Source organism: Leptidea sinapis, chromosome 38 (genome assembly GCF_905404315.1).
Source record: "Leptidea sinapis chromosome 38, ilLepSina1.1, whole genome shotgun sequence".
Classification (NCBI taxonomy): domain Eukaryota; kingdom Metazoa; phylum Arthropoda; class Insecta; order Lepidoptera; family Pieridae; genus Leptidea; species Leptidea sinapis.
This window is the reverse complement of record NC_066302.1, coordinates 4,232,639-4,248,353: the sequence shown is the minus strand read 5'-3', so window position 1 is coordinate 4,248,353 and position 15,715 is coordinate 4,232,639. Positions and strand designations below refer to the sequence as shown.

The 15,715-nt window shown below is 32.3% G+C and overlaps 3 protein-coding genes across 4 annotated transcripts; 2 read left to right on the top strand and 1 right to left on the bottom strand.

Annotated features, from left to right (window-relative positions):
* Nucleotides 1-1,658: 1,658 nt before the first annotated feature.
* LOC126975871 (phosphatidylinositol N-acetylglucosaminyltransferase subunit A) lies at nt 1,659-3,644 on the top strand. Its single transcript, XM_050823955.1, has 3 exons — nt 1,659-1,891; nt 1,932-1,968; nt 2,040-3,644. Exons 2-3 carry the CDS (start codon nt 1,960-1,962, stop codon nt 3,336-3,338), a joined length of 1,308 nt encoding a protein of 435 aa, XP_050679912.1. The 5' UTR covers nt 1,659-1,891; nt 1,932-1,959; the 3' UTR covers nt 3,339-3,644.
* Nucleotides 3,645-3,736: 92 nt separating this feature from the next.
* On the bottom strand, nt 3,737-8,901 carry LOC126975879 (clathrin light chain). 2 transcript variants are annotated; one of them, XM_050823972.1, is made up of 6 exons: nt 8,595-8,901; nt 8,277-8,435; nt 7,925-8,036; nt 6,289-6,300; nt 5,267-5,452; nt 3,737-3,993 (listed from the first exon to the last, which is right to left on the bottom strand). In XM_050823972.1, exons 1-6 carry the CDS (start codon nt 8,755-8,757, stop codon nt 3,987-3,989), a joined length of 639 nt encoding a protein of 212 aa, XP_050679929.1. In that variant the 5' UTR covers nt 8,758-8,901; the 3' UTR covers nt 3,737-3,986. The 2 variants fall into 2 exon arrangements, with proteins under 2 accessions (XP_050679929.1, XP_050679930.1); XM_050823973.1 differs by lacking the exon at nt 6,289-6,300 and having other exon boundaries at nt 8,595-8,898.
* Nucleotides 8,902-10,332: 1,431 nt separating this feature from the next.
* LOC126975878 (growth arrest and DNA damage-inducible proteins-interacting protein 1) lies at nt 10,333-15,461 on the top strand. Its single transcript, XM_050823970.1, has 3 exons — nt 10,333-10,873; nt 12,248-12,483; nt 15,155-15,461. The coding sequence occupies exons 1-3, from the start codon at nt 10,570-10,572 to the stop codon at nt 15,368-15,370; spliced, it is 756 nt and encodes a 251-aa protein (XP_050679927.1). The 5' UTR covers nt 10,333-10,569; the 3' UTR covers nt 15,371-15,461.
* The last annotated feature ends 254 nt before the right edge of the window (nt 15,462-15,715 follow it).

The following is a 15,715-nucleotide window of genomic DNA, read 5'->3' as shown; positions in this document are numbered from 1 at the left end:
TCTCAAAATCTCGAGCGATTGCCAATTCCGTGGCCATCTGGAGGGCAAAGCCAGAGCGCGGCAATACTTCAAGCCGGACCACATTCTAGCGCTCTACAAAGCGCAGGTCCGGCCACACTTGGAGCATTGCTATCATCTCGTGTCTGGCACACCGCAGTATCAGCTTGATCCATTTGACCGTGTGCAACGTACAGCAGCTTGAATTGTCGTGAACCCAGTGCTCTGTGAACGGCTGGATCACTTGGCGTTGCGTAGAGACGTCGCTTCATTGTGTCTTCTACCGCATTTATCACGGGGAGTGTTCCGAAAAGCTGTTTAACCTGATTCCTGTCGCTGAATTCCACCTTCGCACGACACGCCACAAGTTAGGATATCATCTCCACCATCTGGATGTGTGGCGGTCCTCCACAGTGGAGCTTCCTTTCACGTACTACAAACGCTTCAAAAACGCGTACACCTTCCTTTAAAGCCGGCAATGCTCCTGTGATTACTCTGGATTTGCAAGAGAATGTGGGCGGTGGTGATCCCTTAGCACCAGGTGACCTGTACGCTCGTTTGTCCGCCTTTTCCATAAAATAACAAAAAAAACAAATTTTAGACTGTTGATCAAAACGCATAGTTGTTTCTATAATGCTACACTTATAATACCTATTTAATATAAACTTTCCAGGCGTAAGTAATATAGTAAATATAGTTTTGAACGCGTACGCAGTCCTTGTTACAAATTCTACGTGTGTAAACGATGAGTATGGAAAACATTGTGAAGAATAAAAAACACAAAAAATATTGTATCAGTATATGAATTATTCCAGAAACTATAAAAAGTGAAGTTGAAAAAGATTACTTTTTGTTAGTTTTTTCTTTGTTTAGATGTAAACATCTAAACATGCATCCCGGGCTCCGGTCCTCGCTATTAAACTATGCGAAACATAGCGACACAAGGCCGCTACTTCACGCCGGTATTCTGTGCGAGTGTGTTAGTTAACCTGGACGAGTCTGTGACTCTCCCACTTCTAAAAAGAAAAATTATAACGCAAAAATATACTTTGTTGATGAGGAACGTAGGGTATGTTTCGATATGCACTGCGACCACTGCAACTGTACAGTGTGACGACAATTTAGTATACTGTGGTGCCGTTCCTTCATAGCCAGTTATACTGGTTACTATTTAAAACGGAACGCAATGCCGTATACTGTCAGCCGCATTTTTTGACGCAGCATTCAAATGAGTGTATTAAAATTATCTAGTTCAAAAAACTTTTGTTGGACTACTGTCAAATTAAAAATATTTCATTAATATTTTAGGCACTCTAGTGGTTTTGACTGATCACGTGATCAAAGTACTCCGAGTACCTTACCTCGAAAATGACGACTGAATGAATTTATGACGTCATATATCTCCTTAGGGTACTGCGGCAGTATACTGGAAGTCCATAACGGAACGATTTTTTCTACAGTGATAGCACTGTGCAGTGCTCGCAGTGAATATCGCAACATACCCGTGGTGTTTAAATTCTCTTTGGTTGATAATTGACATTTGACGATTATTCTTTGATTGACAATTTAACACTTGAAATGGGAAGTAGGAACATTTTATCAAAGAGTATAATAATATCATTTTATGTATGTACCTACATACTATTAAAAGTGCTCAAATAAAAAAAAACTGCGGAATAGTAAAGTCAAATAAAAGTTATAAATATTTATTGGATCACTTAGCGATACTTCTTTGAATAACATAAAACGATGATCGCCTTATGTTAGGGAAAGTGAGGTTTTTAGGGAAAAGGGATGTAAATTCAGAATAGTGAGAATGTTTAAAACATTAAACAAATTAAATATATAAACTTGCAATTCATATGGGCAACCATATGATCTTTCTGATTTTTCTCTTATTTCACAAAAATTCAAATTCTGCTACCCTAATTACAACAAAATTTCAAAAATTAAATACAACTCATGGAAAGTGTAAGTATCTCCATTATAATGAAGTGTTTATAATTTTATTTTGATCATTTAAGTTGATGCTGTTATTTTAGGATCCAGTAATACACCGAACCCGACACATAATATGTATGGCTTCGGACTTCTTCTACCCGAACACAGGTGGTGTAGAAGAACACATATACAACCTATCACAATGTCTTATTAAACGTGGTCATAAAGTAATTGTGATAACTCACTGTTATGGCGAAAGGGTTGGAATACGGTACTTGACAAGTGGTCTTAAAGTATATTATTTACCTATCAAAGTATTTTATTCACAATGTGCTTTGCCTACAATGATTTGTAACATAGCCATTGTTAGGTATATATTAATAAGAGAATGCATTGAAATTGTGCATGGCCATTCTGCATTTAGTGTATTAGCCCATGAAGTTTCCATTATTGGAAAGCTAATGGGCTTAAAAACAGTATTCACAGATCACAGTCTATTTGGATTTGCCGATATGTCAGCAGTACTAACAAATAAATATCTGCAGATGTGTTTGTGTGAGTGTGATCATTGTATTTGTGTGTCCCACACTGGCAAGGAGAACACTGTTCTGAGAGCAAAAGTAAGGGCCCACAAAGTGTCTGTTATACCAAATGCAGTTGATGCATACACATTTACACCAGATCCTAAAAAAAGAGATTCTAATGTTGTCACAATTATAATAGTATCAAGGCTTGTCTATAGAAAAGGAGTGGATTTGATGGCAGCTGTTATTACTGATATGTGTCCAAGGTATCCTAACCTAAGGTTTATAATTGGGGGTGATGGACCAAAAATGTGGTTACTGCAAGAAGTCAGGGAGAGAAAAGGTTTCCAACACTGTGTATCACTTCTTGGTAGTCTCAAGCATTCTGAAGTGAGAGATGTTTTAGTAAAGGGTGATATATTTCTTAATACATCACTCACTGAGGCATACTGTATGGCCATTGTGGAGGCCGCCTCATGCGGTCTGAAGGTTGTTTCTACAAGTGTGGGTGGCATACCTGAAGTGTTGCCAGAAAACATGATTTACTTGACAGAACCAAATATTGACAGCATTGTCAAGGGTGTAGAGCTAGCTATGAATGATTTGAAGAATGGCAAAATTGTTTGCCCATTTGAATGTAATAGGATGGTAAGAAAAATGTACAACTGGATGGACATCTCAAGAAGAACAGAAATAGTCTACAACAGAATTTTAGTTAATACTAACAAACCATTGGGTTTACAACTTAGGAACTACTTAACTTGTGGTGTATGGCCTTTTCTTTTAGTCATAAGTTTAATGTATTTGTTATTGCAGTTAGCTGAACGAGTTTATAAGAGAAAAAATATAGACATTGCTAAAGATTTAAAATTATGACTAAACCATCTATGTGATAGCAATATTGAAGCTATTTATATTAAACCACTTACAAATTATCACATATCAATTTTGATGACCCCTATAGCATGTAGTAGGAGCAATCATTTATTTGATGAATATGAATGTTTGTTTCAAAGTCATGGATGTTTATTTGTATTTATATTGTATTAAATATATCATTGTCTTGCCGCCCATAGTACAGGCTATTGCTAGTTTGGGGCAAGATAACTTGTGTAAGAGTGTTTCTATATCAAACTTGTTAGCTATATTGAGTAAAAAAATAGAATTATTTTTTTCTGTTAACCCTACTTTTATGAGTCGTTTAATAGGTAATAAATGTTTTACTGCATAACTTAATCAGAGAAACATGAAGTACCATCAAAAAATAAAACATGTATGTTGGAATGATTTAATACTAATTGTTAGAATAAAAAAGTTTTCATGTAACATTGCAATGTTAACAATAAGTTTCTTTATCATATTATGAACCAATAACATTCTGTTAGGCAATAAATTTAACATTAAATACTATAATCACTTCTATATATAAATATTTTACTATTATATAAATGAACAATTTATTTAAATAAATGTGATTTCAATTGTATGGTTTAAGAACATTAATTCTTCATATTACTTCTGAGTTCAGGCCCTGAAAATATTCAATAAATTATTAAACAATTTGCAAACAATTAATATAGATAGATAAAGGTGTAATAAATCAAAATATATTTAAATATGTAACAAACAAACAATATAATTCGATTTTAGATGTGACCTATAAAAGTTCATGTAAACTCTTTACTCATGGTCTAAATTATAACTAGCCACTATATTTTACTGGGTGGCTGAGAAGTTGACGTCCAAAGCTAAAATTTGAATTTGGCTCATTTTATTGGCCAATGTTCTGGGAAGTTTTTAAAAATAGTTAGAAGCCATAGCCTGGAGCAGTTATCTTGAACTTACAACTCAATACTAAACTAGTACTGCATTGTCTAAACTATTCATAGTTTCTTATGTGGTTATTGCAACTGTAGTTAATAATTATCAACAATAAAATTAACTAAAAGTGTTCAAAAAAATTAGAAAAAAGTCCTAAGCCACAATTATGTGAAAAAAGCGGATAAAAGGGGAAAAAAATTATTATCTCCTAAACTACGCAAAAACGTAGAACATAGGGGTGATTCGGATACTCATCACCATGAGGCTTACAAATTTTAGTTTTGGACATCAACTTCTCAGCCAACCTGTATAGAGCAAATTGTTGAGAAATTAAAAAAACAAAAGGAGTTTCTCTTAGTAATTCTTACTAAAGTGGTCAAGAGTTAAGGTATAACCACCAAAGTTACGAAGAAGTTTCTTCACTGTCTGATCACAGAATATACATTTTAAATGGTTTTTCTTTCTTCTAAGACTTCAACATAAACAGAGATTTCAAATCTTTTAAAGTGAGTTTATGAGTTATGTTGAACATTAAGGAATAAGTCATCTAAAGATAAATTCTCTTTCATTCTTTGGTTAGTTGCTGAACATGGCAAGAAATGTGTCGCGTTTTCGAGGAACTTCTTGCCTCGTACACCCACTTCGTCGAATTAAATACCAGTTGCTTTTCCCAAACCGATTCAACTTAGGGACTTTAAAGCTTAGAGGATACTCCCAACTTAAAGTCCGGCAACAAATCTCTTGACCACTGCTGTTATGGATCTCCATGTCTGTTGCCTCACTACTTCCTATCACAATATGAATATCATGCCCATTTGCCCCCTCTTATAAAAAAAAAATAAATACACAGAAGAGCATTAAATTATTAATAGTGATACACAGAGTGAAAAAATGTTGTTCACATTATTGAGATAATTTGTTGTAGTGGCCCATAGACAAGTCATTTCAAATCAAAGTATGATAGGAATATAACTATTACTTACACTTTAGGTCGTGGTGGGTAGTTGGGGCGGACACCAGACTGTTTTAGCTGCAGAACAATAGACCTGAGTCGCGCGACATCGCGGCCGCGTCTGGGACCGAAGTCGCACAGTTCCGCGACTCGCGTCCACTCGCTACCGTCTTCTACAGTGCTCTCAGAACCACGGGCGAGAGCCTTTTCGGCATTTCTGATTGCAAATTATCAACATATTATTAGCTGAACCAGGGCAATTTTGTAGTACCAGCTATGAATACAGAAAATGAACCATCCATCCTAAATGTCATGGGAATTGGTTTACTTAACCAATTATAAAAGTATAATAAAACAAGGAACAGATTTTTTTTTTATTGAAATACTTAAAAAAACTTCAGAAACTCTAATATAGACAGTTGCATGATTCAGTCTGACTGGGACAGACAAGAAGGACCATTACCCAATATACATATAGATTTTGGATATTTTGCAACACTAAGCAAGTGTGGTTAACTTAAAAGCTTGCAAGCAAATAAAAACTGGGGACTGGCAACATACATAATATATTGTTGACATTTATCTAATTAAACTATAAACAGTAGTTATTTGTGTGTGTTTCACAAAAATATTCATTAGAATGTTTCTATGAAATACAAATCTTACCACTAATGTTCATTTTAATTTAACACTGTGCTAGACATTGTATAATTGAAAAGAGCACAAAAAAAGAATACTGAGAGGATTTCTTGTGCTGCTTCTTCTCTCTCCGAGCGCCATTTGCTTCCGAAGTGGTAGTAGTTTCTAGTATATTAGCAATGACAACAAAAAGAATTGTAAAGGAATCAATTTTGAGAAAATAAATTCCTTTTAAACATTTCTCAATACTGTTATGTTAGGTGAATCAGAATATTACGTATTTTTGTATGTAGCATAATTTGTTACAAGAACAAACACTCCCACAACCATGTTCCCATTCTAGTATACAAAATCCCAATTTTATACCATCACCTTACAGTTGTTAGTAGAATATATTTTGTGAAAAATACTCACTTAGCAGACTCCCTGAGTGCATAGAAAAGAAAACATATTATGTTATACAATTTACAATAAATAAGTGTATGTAATAGATATAAATAGATAACAGTAAAGCAATTGTGTAGCAAATAAACTGAACTATAGAATACATGCATGTGAAATAAGAATAAAATTATTTTTATAAAATTACTAGCTGACCCCACGGGCATTGTTCTGTTCATATTAAAAAAACACTCTTGAGGGTGGAATTTTGTAAAATTAGCTTAGCTGATCTCTACTTGGCGAAAGGAATATTCCTACCGAATTTCAAGTCTCTATGCCTAATGATTCCAGAGATATCGTGATGAGTGACTATATATGTGGAAATCTCATATATATATATCATATATTAATATTCTCAATACTAAATTTTAAACAACACAATGCACAAATCCTATAGATTTATAAAGCCTACTTGACAGCAGCAATTAGCAGAGATAAAGTAATTGAAATCCGTGTACAACTAAAATTATATTGATAGAAATATTAAGATTATAAGCTATTATTCTTTTATAATATCAAGTTACCCAGAAGGACCACTACATTAATTAGCACAAATTTTGTTATTCATGCACTATACAATAAAAAATTATATTGCAATTGAAACCATGCACGTGAATATTAAAAATTTACTATCAATTGTTACATGCAATTCATCCAGTACATTACTAGATTACATCTACAATAATCTCCCCTATAATGTGGTATCCTTATAACATGTTTTCATATAATGCAATGCCAATTGTACATTTGCCACATACATATTTCTGTACTGTGCAATTTATAATGATTTGTACAGTTCATAATTAGCTTCACACACCTTTATGTGTGTGTCAATTGTGTTATTACAAAATTATGTTATTTCATTAAATTTGTGTATTATAAACCTTAATAAAATAGTAAAACTAGGCAAACAAGGTGAAAAACTTTGTTACGAATTGTGATTATTTATTATTTTGATGAATCATTTAGTCGTAAAAACATGTTATACAGGAATATCCCATATCATGTGTTATATAACACAGGAAAACTAATGCCTTTTTTGGGATAATTAACTGTACTTTATTTTCTGTTTCAGTCAGTTAATTCAACACATAATTATAAGCTATTTATAACTGTATAAATATATAAATACAAAATACAAATATTTATTTATTACAACAAAATACAATCAGTGTTGGGGTCTCCTTTTAAGCAAAGAGTTGCCTGTAGTAGGAGGCCCCGCTCTTCCATAGCAAAAACATAATAATAAGGTGTAATAATAAACAAGTTAACTAACTAAGGGAAAGAAATCTACTAACAATAATAACATACTAAAAATTGATTTATTTGTAATCTAAACTTAATGTGCTGTGTGTGTGTGGGTGTGTGTATGTATGTATGTTAACGAGTGTGTGATTGTATGTAATGGTGAGTGTGTGTTAGTTTGAAAGAAAACTTAAAGATTTAGTACCTAACTATAAAAAATAATTAAAATAAAATATATTTGTATATGACTATGTTATATAACCTGTAGTAGCAGAAAATGTGGTAATCCTATATCCTAGTGGTATGCAAGTTTGACAGTACTGTTATTTGGTTAATTTATTTGATTGAAGAAAAATATAAGTACCTGTTGGCTGCTTTAGTTTTCGCTATTTGTTCCTCATGAGTTTTGTACCAGTCTTCTAATTCTTTCTTTGCAATTTTAAGCATCTCTTGTTTCTTCCTTTCTTCCTCTGCATCTGTAATATATTTTCTTTAAAGAATGTGATGCAGTTGCAATTCTATAGTGCAATCTGACTTACAATAACTAGTTCAATTGGATTCTAGTAAATTTAATATAGGTAATGAATACAGGTTAAATTAAAAATACAGATAAAAGAATTATAATCAAACCAAGAGTCAATTCATCAACTATCCTGCTTAGTTTGTTTTCTCCACCCCAAAAATTTGTATGACTTTCAGTGAAGAGGGGTCTATACCTTTCTCTTCTAGTCTTTTCTTCTGCTCTTCTCTCCACAGTTTGATTTTCTCTGGTTCCTCTCTTTCTTGTCTGAACACTGATGGTGCAGGAGCCGGAGTGGTTGTAGGTTCATCATCCAAGAGACCATTTGCTTCAAATGCTGCTGCACTTGGAACTTCTATAAGTTTAATATATTATTATTATTTAAACCAATAGCCCCTACAACATTTATTGACAGCGTACAGTAATGGTTAGGATAATTTCCTTAAAATGGGAACTTTGTTTTGTTTCTTTTTATAATGATCACATTCATAGTATTAATGTTAATAATATTTACCGACAAAGTCTTCGAAACCATTGGAAGCTGTGGACAAAGCAATGGGGGGCGTAGCAGTTTCTAAGTCATCTTCAAGACCAGCTAATTGGTTTTGTTCTCTAGCTAAAAACTCTGCTGCTGGGTCTACATCTGGTTGCACGAAGTGGTCACCAAAATCATCCATGTTTCTAGGATATAGTAAATCAATAACAATTTATTCGACAAGACTTGTAAGTTATGTTAATTTTTATTGACAAGAATGCAAATTGCAAAAACTGGAAAGTGATTGAATAGTTAATACAAATTTCATAGTCTATTCGACAACTGTTGACAAATGACAATCAGACAGTTAACCACAGCTTAAACAGCTTACAAGTATGACCACATTTGCTGCGTCATACCCGTAAGACGACGGTTACACATTCAGTATGGCATCCGTTCATTCTTCAGTCTTACATAAAACAGATTATGTACGCGCAACATAATGAAAGTATAAGGGCGATTTCTTTTATTTTCGTTCTTTAATGTTTAATTTAAAAGAAAACGTTATCAGTCTTAAGAAAGCACTCATAAAATTTAAAAATAATAAGCAGTTCAGATATAATTGTCGTGTTCGAAAATAAATGAAAGGTCTTCATGAGCATACCTATAAAAAATAATAATCACTATTGCTTTTCTTATAATTTCGTGTTTTTAGAGTTCCGGGCCTCAAAACGGAACCCTTATAGGTTCAGTTTGTTGTCCGTCAATCTGTCTGTTTGTCAAAACCCTTTATCTCGGGAACGCGGAGAGGTATCGAGTTGAAATTAAAATGATATACCTACTCAGGTCTAAAGTCTCTTGAAGCTATGAAAAAAATCTAACTTTTAAGGTAACGTAAAAAAATGCGACCGTTTACACACGTACTAAAAACAAAACTACAAAAAACACGTACCTACAAATTTGTATGGAAACCGCGGTGGGCAAGTCCAACTCACACTAATAATCCGGTTTTTATCACATTATACATTATTATATACTCTTAATTTATTATATTGTTTTCTTAATTCGTATCTATCCATACTTTGTTTATAGATACTGTCATTATGCCTATTAAACGAATGTTGAAAAGCATAAACGCTATAGGGAAAAATTTAAAAATAATGCGTAAAAGAAGGAAATACGAAAATAATATAGTTAAAGTAAAGACAAAAAAGATTTGACGGAAGAAGAAAAAAGAAGCAGTGGCGAACATAAAAACAAAAAGAGAAAAAAATATGATATTTTGAAAGATAGATAACGCCAACTTAAAAAATGTTGTAGAGATTTACTATAATTCAAATAAGTATTTTAAATTCTAATGTTTTGTTAACAAGACTTTGTAATTTCCGTCGTGTTTCATGTTTTTTGTAAACATTATATTATACTTACAATATTTTGGTTATTTGTCAAAGTACTAAGATTTTTGTAGTTTTTAGTATGACAGATTAAACCAAATATATAATTTTTAATGGAAGTTTTGAAATAGCTAAACTACTATCGTGAGTAAAAAAAATTTCATTTTAAAAAGTTACAAAATGGAACTGTAAACATCTCTCTTAAAACAATAAAATAATAATATGTCCGTTAAAAATTAATACTTTGAATTTCTGCTTTTAATAAATATGCATGGGTAATGGCTCTGCCTTTCCAGAAGAAAAAAGTAATAATTTAATGGTTCTGAGCACAGATTACAGAGTTAGATAACTTAAAAAATCTGACATCTGTGTTTCATAATTTCACTTTGAAACATAACCTAAAATAACAAAATCTTATTATTTATATCTAAATATTTGCTTATACTTATGAACTTAATAGTTAGTAGATAAGTTAGTCTTAGTACTAAGGTTCGTTAGAGTAATAGTGTTTTGTGTATATAGTGGTACTGAAAAACTAATAAAAGCGAGAACCTTAAAAAAATCAAAATTTAAGACAATAATTTTAGTTATAAAGTGATATTTAGATTGAAACATTAAATATGAATTTGTGCTTGAGACGAAACCTGTTAAGGCCTAGTCTTAAAAATATATTACGTTCAGCAACTACAACGCCTGAAATAGACACAAGCGATCAAGTTGTAATTGTTGATGATACTGAAGACACACTTGCTAGAGAATTAGAAATAGAGAAAAAGAGAAATATATCTCGTTTAGCTCCTGCCCATTTCAATGTTATGAATAACAGGCGGCCATATGAAGAACCTAAGATCATAGCTCATTTAACTGTCAAATATAACCGAAAAATGTATGGAAAATATGGAATTACAAGTGGTGTGAATCCAAGTAAGTTAATTTTTTTTTGCATTCTTCTCATGTACTTCGAGTACACCACAGTTTTGATAAATGGATTTTTGTTCCTACTATTCTACTGTTGTGTGTGTTGGTAGCAGTAGGTATACAAACTAGAAATTAATGTGAAAATGGCAACATAACAAATATTTAAATTTAAACATTATCAAGCGTGTTTCTTCTGTATAGTATAGTAGACTTCTTACATGCTAAATTTTATCTATCTTTTCCATATTTACTAAAATCAACATATTATATAAAATGATGATACAAATGGTACAAATATTAATTAATTATTATAATTTATTATGCAATTATTTGTGTAAATTTTAATTAATTAATAAATAATACCTGCAGCAGTATTTGATAATTTTTTTGTAGGTTTATTTATGCATTAATAAATAATAGTTATGGTACATCCATTGGGTAAAGGTGGTATTAAAGTATCAAGTAGTATTTTTAATAGGTAGTTGTAACTTATTTTTTCATTCAAGTCAGATAAAAATAACCAAAACAAACAAACAAAAATATCTATAAACAATTTTTCAAGTTTGTGACTATGAGAAACCCAAATAAGTAAATTCATGCATCTTTTCCTGCATTTATTTATTCAGTACACTACTATAGTGTTATTGCAGAATTGAATTTTGCAGAATACATCAATTTGAATTGCACATCTACTACACAACTCAAACGACAAGTTTAAACATGCAGTTCCTATAATTTAACCTTCCGATATTGGCAGTGCCTGAGGGCACTAGATTTTTCAGACACACGAAAAACCGAGAGTGTCGTACATCACATTATTCCTTCACCAAGTTTTGACACTTACTTGTTTATAAGATGGTTTATTTTGGTCTTGGAGCTTGTTTCAATAGCTTTCAGATACATTCACTCAAATCATCAAAATTATTAGCTATCTATTAATACACATTGACAGATCGCTGAGCGAGCCCCTAAATTACGTCTATCTGAGGTGAGGCGGAAAACCGCTCGATTATAGTTTTCCGGAACGGAAAGGTTAACAACATGGCAATACTGGTCCTGGGAGTCTGTGGCGCTAGTGCTATTTGGTTCCAATTACCAATATGTTATTGATTTTTAATATTATATGAATGTTTATTCAACACGGTTATTGTGAAAGAAAACACAGTGAAATTTGTACTAGGTTGATATGATGAAGACTGACTAGGATGTACATGCTCAAAGGAGGGTTAAACCCAAGACTATTTTTAGCAGAATAGGCGCATAATATACTTTGCCAACATCTATGTCAAGTTGTGGCATGTAATAACTTGATTAATACTTAAAATATTTTGCAGTTTAACATGTGCCTAACATATACAGTATTTTATTTTTAATCTCAAGGTATTTGCTGGCCCTCAAAAACAGACATCCAGGAAATACAAGAATATGAGGCTGTTGCATTTCCTTATTCAATACCAGATATGATGCATGCTGCTGCACAGAAGAGAAAAGATGAAATATTGAGGATAGCACAGAGAGACAAAGAAGTGGCTGCTAAGTTTGAAAAGTTAGATCAATGGAAGAAAGAGCTAAATGCTAAGATAGCCAAGAAAGCTGCTGAAGTGGAAGCTGTCAAGGTGAGTTTTTAATTTTATGTTTAAACTCTATCATAATTATTCTCCATCTGAGAGAGTGTTACCTAAACCTAAAATTTGAGAAATTGCTTATATTACTGTAATACATACAAATTATAGGCCTCAAAATAATGATTAATTGCTCAAAGTTTGAAGAGAGTTCTTTATAATCTATATATATATGATTGTTTGAAATTGGAACAAACTTTAACCTTAGAGCAACACGGTCTTTTAAAAGGATCATCCACTGATACAAACCTAAATATTTGTCCTGTCCATACGTCAAAACCAGACCAAAGTAAATGCTTCGATAGAATTGACCACTTACTACTATTGTGTAAGTTGCAGTCTATAGGTAGTCATTGTAACCTGTACAGACTGTTGTATTGCAAGGCTACATGTTGTTAAGAATACTGATCATATCAGGAGGTTCTCAAGGATCTCTACCAAGTCCCCTACTCTTTAATATATCTAATATATAAAATTCTGATGTTGCGGTGTTTGTAGATAAACTTCTTCGAAACTTCTATATTGGGTATTTGACATTTATTTTTCATCCCCCTAAATGTTAAGGGTAGTCCACTGCAATTTTTTTTTAATTTTTTTTAAATCTGTTTTATTATTGATCAGCATTAAAAAATACATACAACTTCAAATTTTCACCCATCTACAATCAACAGTTACTTTTGTATCGCAATTTTAATATCGGCAATACAACGTTTGCTGGGTCAGCTAGTTTTATATATAAATGATTCCTCATGCTTTATTAATTCAATAATAGATCATATTATAATATGCTGATGATATGAAGATAATATCTCTTGTCAGTTCACTTTAATGTGCACATCACTTTCAGGATGAACTCGATAGATTTGAACATTATTGTTTAGATAATAAATAAGATTTAAATGTGATTAATTGTTATATGTAAATTATATCCTAGAAAATTTAATCCCATCACATTTGATTATAAATTATAAAATCATTTCTAAAAAGAGTACACTCAAGTTGCTACCTTCTTCAATGAACACATTAACTTTATCATAAATAAGGCACCCAAATTCTTAGGTTTCATCAAATTCAAAAACTCTTTATTAAGTAGGTCACGGAAATGACAATTATAAATGTCAAAAAACAAAAATATTTTTTCTTATTGAATTTACCTCTACTTCGTAAAGGGTTGAGCTGATGAGAAGAAGTAGCAAGATACTCATTGCCACAACAAGTAAACATTTTAATTGTTTTACAAATCATTTCAATTACAATATATGCAAAGTGACGCAACAAAAATACTGAAATGTCAAAAACTGAAAGGCTTACACAAGTAAGTTAAAAAAGAAAAAAAGTAAATTAATACTTATAAACACAAGAGTTATTGAGTATAGTAGATGCATCAATCCACATATACCGTAAATAAATAGAGGCATTATGTGAGCATTGCATAAAATAAAATATATAATAATTTTAACTTTAAAGGAAATAATAATAAAAAAAAAAAAAAACACATCAAGCAGGTCCCGGTAACAAGATCATCCAGCCACCATCTTGAGTTATGTCTTCCGAATTTAACTCCATTAAAGCCCTAAAAATACTTTTTCTCAAACATGCTTGGAAATTGAGCATTATTCTGACAACCTTCTTCGAGGTAAATCGAAATTGCTGTACTGGCCAAATACAAGTGAACAGTGACCTGCAAAAGTCATATGAAAAACCATATCTGTCCTGGGTTTGGGGCCAAATAAATTACATATTAAAATCATATCTGTAGTGTATATTGTGGATTCCTAAATTGCAGGTTAATTTTGTCCCCTTTTCTTGTTGATATGAGTTTTCCACATAAGCTAGGTGAACACTTAGTTATCTATCGCAAGTGGTGTGAGAAAGTTTAACTTTTGGGCTTATACCTTTTTGCAGAGTGAAAGATATATGGCTGGATTTTGAAGCACTTGCCTTATTTTCCACTTTGTCAACCATGTTTTGGTGGCCTTTAACTGGTTTTGTATTTGGGACCTTACCTGAATCGGGCCCTTTTTGCAGGAGGGGAAGGCATTATCATCACCGAATGTAGCTACGCTCACCTTAAGATAGTTGTCAAAGATTGCTTGTGATGATGTTATACAGGACGGGTCCAAGTACAGATCCTTGTAGCACCCCTGCTAGGATTTTGTGGAATTATGATCTCGGTTGGCCTTGTTTCACTTTAAAGTGTGAAAAAGGTCAACCAGAACAATTAATGTTATAAACCATATTAGGAATAAACCACATTTTCTTTCTGTACAAGGAAATTTTAATTTCAAGTTTGGATTAGCTGTAAATATATAAACAAAAGCAAAAACGTCTCGAAAGTAATTTACCTGTAGACTATTTTATCTTACTTATATCTTATTTATATTAATTGTTGTGCCCGCTACTTTGTTTAGTATGGATTTACATATTATACATAATATCCGTGAACGTGAGCCAGGTTAAACGCCTGTTTATTCCTTAGTATTACAATTTACATAATTATCTGGTGTTTATGAATTGTGCACGTTGTAGACTGATTGAAAAACAACCTGGCTACATGAACTCCAATCTTTGCAAATGTATGTCTACAATCTATAGTTCTGTTAATATGTAATAAAAGAATCTACTTCTATAGTGATAGTAACATTGGAAAAAATTATATTTACAGCAAAAGAAAGAGCGCCTCATAGAAGAAGTACGTAGACACTTCGGATTTAAATTAGATCCCAAAGATGAGAGATTCCAAGAGATGTTGGCAAAGAAAGAAAAGGAACAGAAGAAGAAAGAAAAGCTGGCTCGTCAAGAGGCAAAAGAAAAAATAATGTTTGCCAAGCTACAGCAACAGAATGCCGACTCAGAAAATGCAAGCAAAAAGAGTAATTGATAATGAAATGTAGCAGTAGTGTCTTAGATGAAGTATAAGGTATTGTTTTTCATATAATACGTTCTATAAATTAATAAATGATAACACAGTATGAGTATTTGATTTTTCAAATCTAGAATCTGTAAAAATCTCGCACCAACGTAGTTTTCTTTAAATTTCGGCAATCGGCAATTTCGTAATGAAAACCCCATGTAATATTCATAAACCTCCCCGAACTCGGAATACTGAAATCTAATACAACATCGATACTTTGCTGTCAAAAGTGAAATAAAATGCTTTTTTTACTTATTGCCGCGTTCGTCGACTTTGCTTTTTTTAAACAAATAAAGGGTCCGCTAAACTCAC

Excerpts from the sequence above, each read along its gene's own strand:
- LOC126975878 (XM_050823970.1), top strand. The coding sequence starts at position 10,570 with ATGAATTTGTGCTTGAGACGAAACCTGTTAAGGCCTAGTCTTAAAAAT. Across the intron at positions 10,874-12,247 it reads TACAAGTGGTGTGAATCCAA|GTATTTGCTGGCCCTCAAAA; the intron begins GTAAGTTAATTT and ends TTTAATCTCAAG. Across the intron at positions 12,484-15,154 it reads CTGAAGTGGAAGCTGTCAAG|CAAAAGAAAGAGCGCCTCAT; the intron begins GTGAGTTTTTAA and ends TTATATTTACAG.
- LOC126975879 (XM_050823972.1), bottom strand. The coding sequence starts at position 8,757 with ATGGATGATTTTGGTGACCACTTCGTGCAACCAGATGTAGACCCAGCA. Across the intron at positions 8,436-8,594 it reads TGGTTTCGAAGACTTTGTCG|AAGTTCCAAGTGCAGCAGCA; the intron begins GTAAATATTATT and ends TTAAACTTATAG. Across the intron at positions 8,037-8,276 it reads GAAAAGACTAGAAGAGAAAG|ATGCAGAGGAAGAAAGGAAG; the intron begins GTATAGACCCCT and ends AATATATTACAG.